The sequence below is a fragment of the Aegilops tauschii genome, chromosome 4 (genome assembly GCF_002575655.3).
Source record: "Aegilops tauschii subsp. strangulata cultivar AL8/78 chromosome 4, Aet v6.0, whole genome shotgun sequence".
Taxonomy (NCBI): Eukaryota; Viridiplantae; Streptophyta; class Magnoliopsida; order Poales; family Poaceae; genus Aegilops; species Aegilops tauschii.
In genome coordinates, this window is record NC_053038.3 from 439,103,261 (window position 1) to 439,114,743 (window position 11,483).

The window sequence follows — 11,483 nt, forward strand, 5'->3', positions numbered from 1 at the left end:
TCTGTTTCCATCTCACAGGGAAAAGGTTTCCACTACACTAATGTGAAAATCTCAGAAATCAATGAAATCCAGTCCTAAAACTAAAATACCAAACCATGGTCTCTTTCTAAACGAAAATAGCATTCCCGCCATTAGATGAAAATGCCGATTTTTCTTTTTACATCACTGCATCCATAAAGATCAGTGCAACCGCCCTCTATTGGTGCCAACCCTGATTTTTACTGTTAAAGCAGTAGTTGATGTAGTAGTGCTTTGGATTTCAGATAGGAATATCTCCAGGTTTTCTTTGAGGAACATTTCATTGGTTTTCTGCACTTAACCCGAAAAGTTTTAAAACGAGACCTGCTCTGTGAAGTGATGGAAGCAGTGGAGGTTTAGGCTTGGATCTGTTCAGTTGAGGAAAGGGAGGAAGACGATCATGATAGATTGGTGAATGAAGCTATCCAAGCAAAGGATATGCACCACACTGACTGGGGCCGTGGACAAGTGAAGAGAGTGTTCTGTGATGTCTCCATCTTACCAGAGTATACAATCAGTATCCCAGTGACGTTTACTTAATTCTGCAGCAGACTGAATGCGAACATTCATAGCTAGCCACATAAAGTGCTTCACCTTCAAAGGAGTAAGATTTCCACAGATATCTACTCCCTCCGTTTGGAATCCCTCCGTTCTGAATTACTTGTCTCGGAAATGGATGTATCTAAAACTAAAATATGTTGATACATCCATTTCCGCGACAAGTAATTCCGAACGGAGAGAGTAGCTCTTGAGTCAGTAGTGCCACTTCATTGAAACTTTGATTTATCCAATTTTCTTCATTGCAGCTTACCAGTTTGATCTCTTCAAAATAACCTGCTGATGAAACAGCAGTTTGGGAACCCTTGTCACAATATAATACTCCCTCCATCACGAATTACTTGTCGCTACATCAATTTCTATCCATTTTGCGGTATGTATAGACATATTTGAAGTTCTAGATACATCAATTTCTATCCAATTTTGCAGTAAATAAATACTTGGTGCTTCTGACGAGTAAATATGGAAGCCGCATGAAAATACGAGTGTTGACTCAAAGACCGAACGCCAAATTGGCTGTTTCGATCCATGCCCTTTTCCCCTTCACTTTCTGTGCGACTAATTGGGGGAGCACATTGCTAATTTTACTTTCATGCTCCCCTCCCGTCACTTCTACAAGTAATTCCAAGACGGAGGGAGTCATGGCTAGGAGAAGCTGTAGCCATTACATACAAGCTGCAAACATCTCGTATGCACGCGAACAAAAAGTTGGTACTGAGATACAGCTAACAAAACAACAGAGCATAAGTTCCATTCAAACATAAAACACACACGGCACGAATAAACTAAATATTTAGTTTTAAACTCATAACCTCCATCCAGAAAGTAACACGAACAAAATAAGATAACTGAACGCTGGCTAGGAATGTCGACAGAAGTACTCAAGAAATCAGCCATCAAAACTGACTACAAAGTTCACGACACCCAGGTGGCACATATATCATCTTCTAGATATGAAGCAGCAAAATAGCGACTTCTATTTTCTACTCAGCAGCAGCAACCTCCTCCGCTCCAGGAATCACCTCATCTCCATCAGCAGGCCTGTCAAGCTTCACACCAACATCCTCCTTGTAGTCACCGTGCACCTGGAACAGGCAACATGGGTCACATTAGAACTTCAGTAGACTGGAGAACAACAATTAACACTGCCCAGCTAAAATATTTTCAGTAGACATGGTGGTGCCACAAGACAATTACCTCCATGAGCTTCCCCAGGTCAAACTTGGGGGCCTTCAGGATCTTCACCTTGCGGACGTACACGTTCTGGAGGGGGAAGATGCTTGAGGTGGCCTTCTCAATCTCCTTTCCAATCACCTCAGGGATGAACTTGTTCACAAGCTCCTTCAAGTCACAGCTTGCAGCTTGGTTGACCATGATCTCAACCATCTTGCGGCGGATCTACAAGCAAGAAACACAGATAGAGTTGTTAACAATCAGCTCAATGATCACCAAAACATTATCAATACAAAGATACAAAAGGAGGAAGGTGGACTAATTTACCTGTCTGATCTGACTTGCTTGGGCATAGCAAGTGCGCTTCACCTGGTTTGGGCGTCTCTTCGTGAAGCCAATGGTGAACATGCGGAGCATGTAGTTGTCAGTGGTCTTCACATCCACATGAGCCTCAATGAGTGTCTGCCACTTCCTCACAAGAGACCTGAGCTTGTCAGTGGTGAAGTCCATGCCCTGGCAAGAGGAAGAACAGGTTAGCAAAGCAAAAACACAACACAACATTAGGTTTCAGGCAATGCGAGAGAGATCATCACCCAGAAGTTTGTGAGGACATTCATCCCTTGCACATCCTCAGCACGGAGTCTGATCTTCCTGTAGGCCTGGTCCTCATCGTTCTGAAGATCAGCTAGAGATACTTCGAACACCCTGTGCTTCAGACCCTCTGAGGCAATCTAAAATAAAGATGAACTGTGCAGTTAGCTAATACAGTCAACTTTACAACAACAAACAAACATTGAACAAATTCCTAAATGAATGTAAATGCAAAGGCTTAAAAACGAGATTCAGTGTGCCTACTGCTACACATACGACATAGGAACACAGTCAGAGGAATCGGTTAGACCAAACACAAACGACTAACAACACTTGAATGCTGGGTGCTAGTTTAAAAACAAGTGGACTATAACTACAACTACAAATAAATTGTCACAAATTACAACACTGAGACATTGGTGAGACAAAATAGTAAATCGCGAACTAAAATCAATTATCAGTAAATAGCGATTGCATTCTAGAGCTAGTCTATCACGTCCTGCAGCGCTTAACACAACAAGGCAACCTTTGAGAAAATGGTTGAATCCGTTTCATGCCAATAGGACTAAATAGATCTCAATCGCGTATGAGGGCAGGCAGACTACTAAACAGCTAATCGTTGGGACAGAAGGCATCAAGGAAAGTGACAAACACCGCACGCACAGATGCAAGGGCGGGGAGAGCATACCTTGGTACCCTGTGTCCTGGACACGAGGGTCTTGCCGACGTTGCGGCTGGTGAACAGCAGCGGCGCCTTGATGTCATACCACTGCTTCTTGGTGAACGGATCGACGCTGCAGAAACACGAGAAACCAGGCAAGAAACCACATCAGCATATGACGAAAGAAGAGGAGAAGAAACAGATCCTGGATCACGATGCTGCAAGGGATGAGCGGGGTGGGGGAGGCACTCACGCCTTCTTTTTGCTACCCTTCCTCCCCTTGGAGATGCGCTTGTTCTTGCCGACCGCCATGGTTGCCGCTGCGGGTGGAGTGGCGGCGCTGCGGCGTCTGGGGGCTTGAGCGTCGGGGCTTCTGGGGGGCGCGAGGGGAAACCCTACACAGCCGAGGGGGAGTATATATAGTGCGGTTCGAGGGTTTCCATTCCATCCTGCGGTCGCGAGGATGCCGGGTGGATGGACGGATGGGATGCGGGGAAGCCCGTGTGGGCTCTTCGGGTAGATTGCGTTGAAGCTTCTGACTCCGCTCGGCCCAATAGTGTATGGCATGGGCTCGGCCCGTCTCTTCTTTTGGTTGCCTGCCACACACACAAAGGGAAGAGACGAAAATAAATACAGTTTTGCTAAATCACATATGAGAATTATTATTTTTAGGCTAAAATGAGAATTAAGTATTGCACATCTAAGTTCCTCACCACGCAATTAGTTGTTGTTATATACGTGCAAAAGGTTTGTCTCTGCTGTCGGGCGCGTGTTTGTCTCCTGGCGGGCCATGTTTGCTTTTTGTGTTCATCTCGCATGGGCTTTTTTGTGTGTTTGTGGGTTGTATGGATTGCGTGTGTTTCTCCCCTTGTTGTTGTGTTTTTATTTTTTTGCAATGAAGTGTGGCACGGCGAAAGAACTGAAGAGTCGGCGTTTTATAGGAGTGTCGCGACCTCTCATGTACCGGTTTTGGGCTAGAAGCTTCCAACTAGTACTTTGTTTTTTTCTTTGCTTTTTTTGGGTTTTTACAAATTTTTGTTTATTTTTATTTACTTATTGTTTCTTTTTCCATTGATTTGTTTTCAAAATCATGTTTTTTGTTTTGTTTCTAAATTTTATTTTCTTTACACTTTTCTTTGTTTTTTGGATTTATTAATTCTCATCTATATGATTTTTAACTATGTGGCATCAAAGTTGTTCACCACACGATAAGGCATGTAAGATGCGTGCAAAATTGTCTTGCTTGTGTGCACTGTGCCTTGAGTCGTTTCAGGCCATTTTTTTGTGTTGTGCTGGTGGTTGTTTTTTCGTTGTCTTGCGTGTATGCGCTAGTGTGGGTATATGTGCATTGTTTTATATGGGTCGTGACTTTGTTTTTCTAGTTGCGCACATTGTAGAACCGGAAATTAGTCATATTTTCATTGAATCTTTTTCAATTTTAATTTTTGAATTTTAGGCATTTGTTTTTTCTTCGACTATCTATTTTAAGTATTTTCAATTTTGTCTCACTTTTAGTTTTCAGTTTTGATTAGTACAAGTAGTCATTGTTAGACCTTTGAGATGAAACTCGCCCTTATCCAGTTGCATGTTTACCTTTGACACAAAACTCAACCGGCTAAGTTGTATGTTCGTTCTCAACACGTAACTGGCCTCGATCCAGTTGCATGTCCACTCTCAAAACGCAACTCGCCCTTGACCTAGTTGCATGTCCACCTTTGACCGAAAACTCAACTGACTCGGTTGCCTGTTCATCTAACACGCAACTCGCCGTGACCTAGTTGCATGTCCATCCTTGACCTAAAACTCAACCCACTCGGTTGCATGTTCACCATCAAGACGCAACTCACCCCGACCAAGTTGCGTGTCCACCCTTCACTCGAAACTCAACCGAACCAGTTTTCACTGGAAATCCTATACCTGAGTGCTACTTGACCAAAGTGAATTGTAATCGAGTTACATGTCCACCCCTGACCCAAAACTCAACCAATCTAGTTGCATGTCCACCTTCAAGACACAACTCACCTCAACCCAATTGCATGTCCACCTCGACACGCAACTCGCCCCAATCTAGTTGTATGCCCACCCTTGACCCGAAACTCAACCGACCCAGTTGTATGTCCACCATCGACACGCAACTCACCCCGGTTCAGTTGCATGTCCATCCATAACCTGAAATTCACAGACCCAGTTGCATGTTCACCCTCGACACGCAACTCGCCCTGACCTAGATACATGTCCACCCGTCACCCGAAACTCAACCAACCCAATTGCATGTCCACCCTTAACCGAAACTCAACTGGCCTAGTTGCATCCCCACCTTCGACACGCAACTCGCCCCCACCAAGCTGCATGTCCAAGCCTGACCCGAAACTCACCCAGTTGTATGTCCACTCTTGATACGCAACTCGCCCTGACTCAGTTGCATGTTGATACGTCTCCAACGTATCTATAATTTTTTATTGTTCCATGCTATTATATTATCTGTTTTCGATGTTTTATATGCATTAATATGCTATTTTATATGATTTTTGGGACTAACCTATTAACCCAGAGCCCAATGCCAGTTCATGTTTTTCCTTATTTTGGAGTTTCGCAGAAAAGGAATACCAAACGGAATAAAACTTTCGCGATGATTTTTCTTGGACCAGAAGACACCCAGGAGACTTGGAGTGCACGTCAGAAGAGCCACGAGGTGGCCACAAGGGTGGAGGGCGCCCCCCCCAACCTTGTGGGCCCCTCGTTGACCTTCTGACCTAGATCTTTCTCCTATATATACTCTTATACCCCAAAAACATCGAGGGGAGCCACGAAACCACTTTTCCATCGCCGCAACCTTCTGTACTCGTGAGATCCCATCTTGGGGCCTTTTTCGGCATCCTGCCGGAGGGGGATTCGATCACGAAGGGCTTCTACATCAACACCATTGTCTCTCCGATGAAGCGTGAGTAGTTTACCTCAGACCTACGGGTCCATAGCTAGTAGCTAGATGGCTTCTTCTCTCTCTTTGATTCTCAATACAAAGTTCTCCTCGGTGTTCTTGGAGATCTATTCGATGTAATACTCTTTTCCGGTGTGTTTGCCGAGATCCGATGAATTGTGGATTTATGATCAGCTTATCTATGAATATTATTTGAATCTCCTCTGAATTCTTTTATGCATGATTTGATATCTTTGCAAGTCTCTTCGAACTATCGATTTGGTTTGGCCAACTAGATTGATTTTTCTTGCAATGGGAGAAGTGCTTAGCTTTGGGTTCAATCTTGCGGTGTCCTTTCCCAGTGACAGTAGGGGCAGCAAGGCACGTATTGTATTGTTGCGATCGAGGATAAAAAGATGGGATTTTCATCATAATGCTTGAGTTAATTCCTCTACATCATGTCATCTTGCTTAATGCGTTACTCCGTTCTTTATGAACTTAATACTCTAGATGCATGCTGGATAGCGGTCGATGTGTGGAGTAATAGTAGTAGATGCAGAATCGTTTCGGTCTACTTGACACAGACGTGATGCCTATATTCATGGTCATTGCCTTAGATATCGTCATAACTTTGCGCTTTTCTATCAATTGCTCGGCAGTAATTTGTTCACCCACCGTAATAATTTCTATCTTGAGAGAAGCCTCTAGTGAAACCTATGGCCCCGGGGTCTATTTTACAACATATTAGTTTCCCGTCAACTTGCCAATTTCTTTCGTCGTTCCCTTATTTTGCAATCTTTTACTTTCCATTCCATAAACCAAAAATACCAAAAATATTACTTTACCATTTATCCATCTCTATCAGATCTCACGTTGCAAATAACCGTGAAGGGTTTGACAACCCCTTTATCGCGTTGGGTGCAAGGTTGGTGTTTGTTTGTGCAGGTATTCGGTGGCTTGCGCGTTGTCTCCAACTGGATTGATACCTTGGTTCTCAAAACTGAGGGAAATACTTACGCTACTTTGCTGCATCACCCTTTCCTTTTCAAGGGAAAAAACCAACGCAAGCTCAAGAGGTAGCACATGTCCATTCTCAACACGCAACTCACCCCGACGCAGTTGCATGTTCACACTTGACATGCAACTCCCCCAACCCATTTGCACGTGCAATTCCAGCACGCAACTCATGTCCACCAAGTGTATGGGCCCTTGACTCGAGGTTTCTCTTTGCATTTTATTGTTGTGGGCTGTAATATTCATTTTATATTTCCATTTTTGGTTCCCCTTTGACTTTTTGCTATACACACACACAATCAAATCATTTTATTTTCATTTTTTCTACCATCGCACGAGATCAAAAATGGGAGGGGGACAAAAACATTTTTCATGTTTTTTATCTTTTTTCTTCCATCGCACGGGAGCAAAAAACTAAGACGACACACTATGGGGGAATGTCTTTCCAAGTTTTACGAAAAACATTAAGGTCAACTGCACACGGCATACATAGCATGGAACTGCAAAGGGTACGATGCGGTCGCAACTAAGGGCTTGTCGCTAGTCACCTGTCCATCACTGGATTACAACTACAAGCATTGTAACCTGACTGCAACTGCATGGCCCCTGGTGCAATTACAACTTGGGATGGAGGTGGGATTGTCGCTCGGTTGCATGCCCACCACTAGACATGGGTGTTGCTAAACGAGTGCAATTGCATGGCCCAACACGATTGCAACAGGACCGGGGGTGTTGTTGTTGGTCAGTTGCAACAGGATTGCAAGTGTCGACACTAGGCTACAACTAGGTTGGGCAAGAGGGGTGTTTGTTGTTGGCCAGTTGCAATGTGTGTGCAAGTGTCTCCACTAGACTGCAATTGCATGCCCCAACGCGGGTTTCACGTCGAAAAGTTGTGTTCTACTGCTAGACTTGCAATTGTTAGTGCCATGGTCGGCCAATTGCTTATCCACCACCACACCCCTAGGGCAACTAAAACTGCATAGGAGGAGACGGGGTTGTATCGGCCACTCGCATGTCCACCACTAGACCCGCAATTGCACGTGTCACCACCAGACTGCACTTCATGCCCCCTAACATGTTTTTTTGTCGAATAGTTTTTTAGAGTCTTTTGTCATATAGTTGTGTGTCAACCACTAGGTTGCACTGCAGGTGTCACCACTAGATTGCACTGCAGGTGTCACTGCCGGTCAATTGCATGTCCTTCACTAAACTTGCAACTACAAGTGCCAGCATCCAGCTGCACATGTATCGCCAGTGCAATTGCAACGGGACCAATGGAAGGTCGTTTGTCGGTCAGTTGGATTTTCACCACTAGTGAGACAAAAAATACCAATTTTTGTAACTAGCCAAAGAAAAACAAATTATTGTCTTACATTTTTTATCACATACACATGCAATTTAGCCCTGACAAACGTGCAAAGGGCACACGATCCAAGGATCTTTGTGTCCTTTGTGAAGTGGTGAATCAAGCTAAATATAAATGGACATGGGCTACAATAGCGGCCCAAATGACGCATGCGGATTCAACATGCAACAAAATGCATTTGTAAAAAAAACATACATATGAAATATCACTTAAAATAAACAAAAAAAAGTCGCCATTAGATGTGCTTTAACTATGTCACTTCTAGATGTGTCCCTAGAAAAATCCAACTAAAAATCCGCTTTGAAGAATATTGTCGACTTTGCCCTATGACAACTTTAATGTGCGATATTTTGTGTTTTGGATCGGAAGGCGGCAAAAGAATTGTTGCTAGATTTTTCTTTGGTCGTCAATTGGTAAGTAAGCTAGCGAAGGTTGATGTTGTGTGTGATATAGTTAGTTGGTTTACTTGATCTGAGAGTGTGAGTGATACATCTCAACCGCATCGACTTTTACGAGCACTTTTGCTATGTTTTTGTCCTCTAACTTGCATGATTTGGATAAAACTAACCTGGACTCGCGTTGTTTTCCGTAGAATTACTCTTGGTGTTAGTTTTGTGTGGAAAAAAAAGTTGTCCGAAATTGCCCAAAAATTGTACTCAATTTTTTTGGGGGGAAAGAGCTACAGAGCCAGAAGAACACCCAGAGGGGGCCACCAGGAAGGCATGTGCCCCAGGGTGGCGTGGGGCCCTTGGGGACCGGCTTACGCTCTGCTTTGGCTAAAAATTCCCATCTACCCTAAAATGATTGTGGATTTTCTCAGAATTTTTCGCGATACGGAGACGCCGCCACCTCTGTTCTTCGTCCAGTAGCTAATATGGAGTATGTCATGGGCCTCGGGAGAGGGGAATTCGTCGCCTTCTTCATCAACACCATCATGATTTCCCCTCTCATGTGTGAGTAATCTCGATGTAGGCACATGGGGTTGGCTGGAATTGGATGAGATCTACTATGTAATAGATGTCAGATTTGTTATGGTTTGATCCCTAGTTTCTTATATGTCATGAGATTGATGTTGCTATGTCTTTAATATTCTTAATGTTTGTCATAAGGGTCCACTGTCATGATTTCAAATATAAACTAATTATACACACACACACGTGTGTGTGTGTGTTTTGCATATTACATGCAAGTTATATGCACATGTTATAGTTCTGAACCATAGACGTTAGAGTCACAATAATTAGGTATTGATGACGGTGATAATGGTTTGAGGATTACATGTATTCATTGATCGTTAGTGCTTTGTTCCGATACTTCGTAAAAGAAGTACCTTAAATACCTGTAATTTTCATCAGATCCCGCTGAAAAGGGCAGGTGGGACAAAAGATGTTGTGCAAATTCTTGCTGCAAACACGCATAACTACATGCGAAATACATGTCTACATATGATTGATGGATGGAGTTACATGTATTACATATATGATTCCATTCATGCAACATCCATTATCCACCCGTATGTCTATGCTTTTCATACCTCTTGTTCTCGTAATGTTACGTATCTTCATGTCAACTGCTGGAATTGCCACTTTTGTTACTACCCTGGAGCATTGGCGGATCTAGGGGTGGGGTCAGGGGCCATGGGCCCCATATACAAATTACAAATTCTTATTTAACTAGTGCAATGTATGTCCATCATACTAATTTTGGTGTAGCGTAGTATATTTTTTCCTAGCCATTTTAATCTTGTTCATTGTTGCCCCCACATTGTCAAATCCTATATTCGTCAATGCTCTAGAGTCACAACCTCATCGACTTCATCGCTTTTGCTACTAATAAATTCTGTCAAGTAAGAACTTCTTTTCACGCCTGGTTGAGTTGACAACTTAACTGCTAAGCTATATAAATATTCTTTGTCTCCCCTTGCATCAAATCAGTAAATTTGGGTTGTAATACTTACCTGGAAAATGGTTGCGATCCTCTAAACTTGTGGGTTATTAGTGAGACGCTAAAATTTAGATACAGGATCTTGTTTAATATTACTAGACAGGTAATTATCTTAGAAGTTACAACATGTTTACATGTACAAATATCATGATGGTTATTTGAAGAATGCATTGAGTAGGAACTGGTCAAGCTGCTAGTGCTACTTTCTCTTGCATTACAATGGCTACTAGATGACCCGTTGCACCACTGACGCACATACCAAGTGCAGGCCAGAAATTAAACAAACTTTTTGAAGAATTTTTTCCTCAACCATCTGCAAATGGTTATGTCCATACCGCATTTATATTTGCCTTGACGATGATCATTGCCCATGGTTTCTTTGGCAACACATAAATCATTTGCCTGAGCACGCGAATGGACTCTGAGGTTTTTTTTATGCTTCAGCCTTTCCTCATATCGTAATTGCTATGAAAAAATAAGAATCGGGAAATTAGGTGAACCATTTGAATGGTGTTTTATGGTGAATTAACTGCAAGTGTTTAAGCGAACCGACCAGTCCAGGGGAGAGCATGATCAGCGAGAACATGCACCTGCATAGGCCAACTGGCAAGGCCGCAACGTCCAAAGGCCAGGCAGACATGCTAGGACACGCCGTTTGCCTAGACCACAACATCCAAAGGTTGTTATCAACATTTCCATCTAGTAGGCATGTCGCCCTATGTCTCTAACAAACACACACGCACTCTCTCTCTCTCTCTCCCCTCACTCTCTCTCTTCCCATACCAATCCCACACTGAAGCACCGCACCCTTTCTCCCTTTCTATCAATATTTGCCCTCTCTTGTATGCGGTTCATCTTTCCATGCATGATATGTCTAGCCCAGTTGCACCATTGGCACCTCATGTTGGTCCTCGTCCTTGTGGACTTATTCCTTTGCGAGAGAATGGCTCGCCCGCAACAACTTCATTGCATGACTCCTTGATTACAAGTATAGTGGCACACGCCATAGCGAGCACCCCGATTTGTTTCGTCACGCTGACTCCATGGGCAACACTCTAGTTCTCGACATATGGCGTCATCAGCCTTTAACTTCCAACCGCATCGGTGGATCACTTGTTGAGGAATGCAGTAATTTCAAAAAAAATCCTACGCACACGCAGGATCCATCTAGGTGATGCATAGCAACGAGTGGGGAGAGTGTTGTCCACGTACCCTCGTAGACCGAAAGCGGAAGCGTTATG

At 43.4% G+C, this 11,483-nt stretch overlaps 1 protein-coding gene across 1 annotated transcript; it reads right to left on the reverse strand.

Moving 5' to 3' along the window:
* Nucleotides 1-1,302: 1,302 nt before the first annotated feature.
* On the reverse strand, nt 1,303-3,414 carry LOC109771324 (small ribosomal subunit protein eS1). The gene is made up of 6 exons (XM_020330014.4): nt 3,255-3,414; nt 3,029-3,134; nt 2,343-2,480; nt 2,077-2,262; nt 1,774-1,974; nt 1,303-1,661 (listed from the first exon to the last, which is right to left on the reverse strand). The coding sequence occupies exons 1-6, from the start codon at nt 3,311-3,313 to the stop codon at nt 1,560-1,562; spliced, it is 792 nt and encodes a 263-aa protein (XP_020185603.1). The 5' UTR covers nt 3,314-3,414; the 3' UTR covers nt 1,303-1,559.
* Nucleotides 3,415-11,483: the final 8,069 nt, after the last annotated feature.

What these genes read in the sequence shown, in the direction of transcription:
- LOC109771324 (XM_020330014.4), bottom strand. Translation starts at nt 3,313, where the DNA reads ATGGCGGTCGGCAAGAACAAGCGCATCTCCAAGGGGAGGAAGGGTAGC. An exon ending in CCAGGACACAGGGTACCAAG is followed by an intron (nt 2,481 to 3,028) that starts GTATGCTCTCCC and finishes TCTTTATTTTAG; the next exon opens with ATTGCCTCAGAGGGTCTGAA. An exon ending in AAGCAAGTCAGATCAGACAG is followed by an intron (nt 1,975 to 2,076) that starts GTAAATTAGTCC and finishes TCTTGCTTGTAG; the next exon opens with ATCCGCCGCAAGATGGTTGA.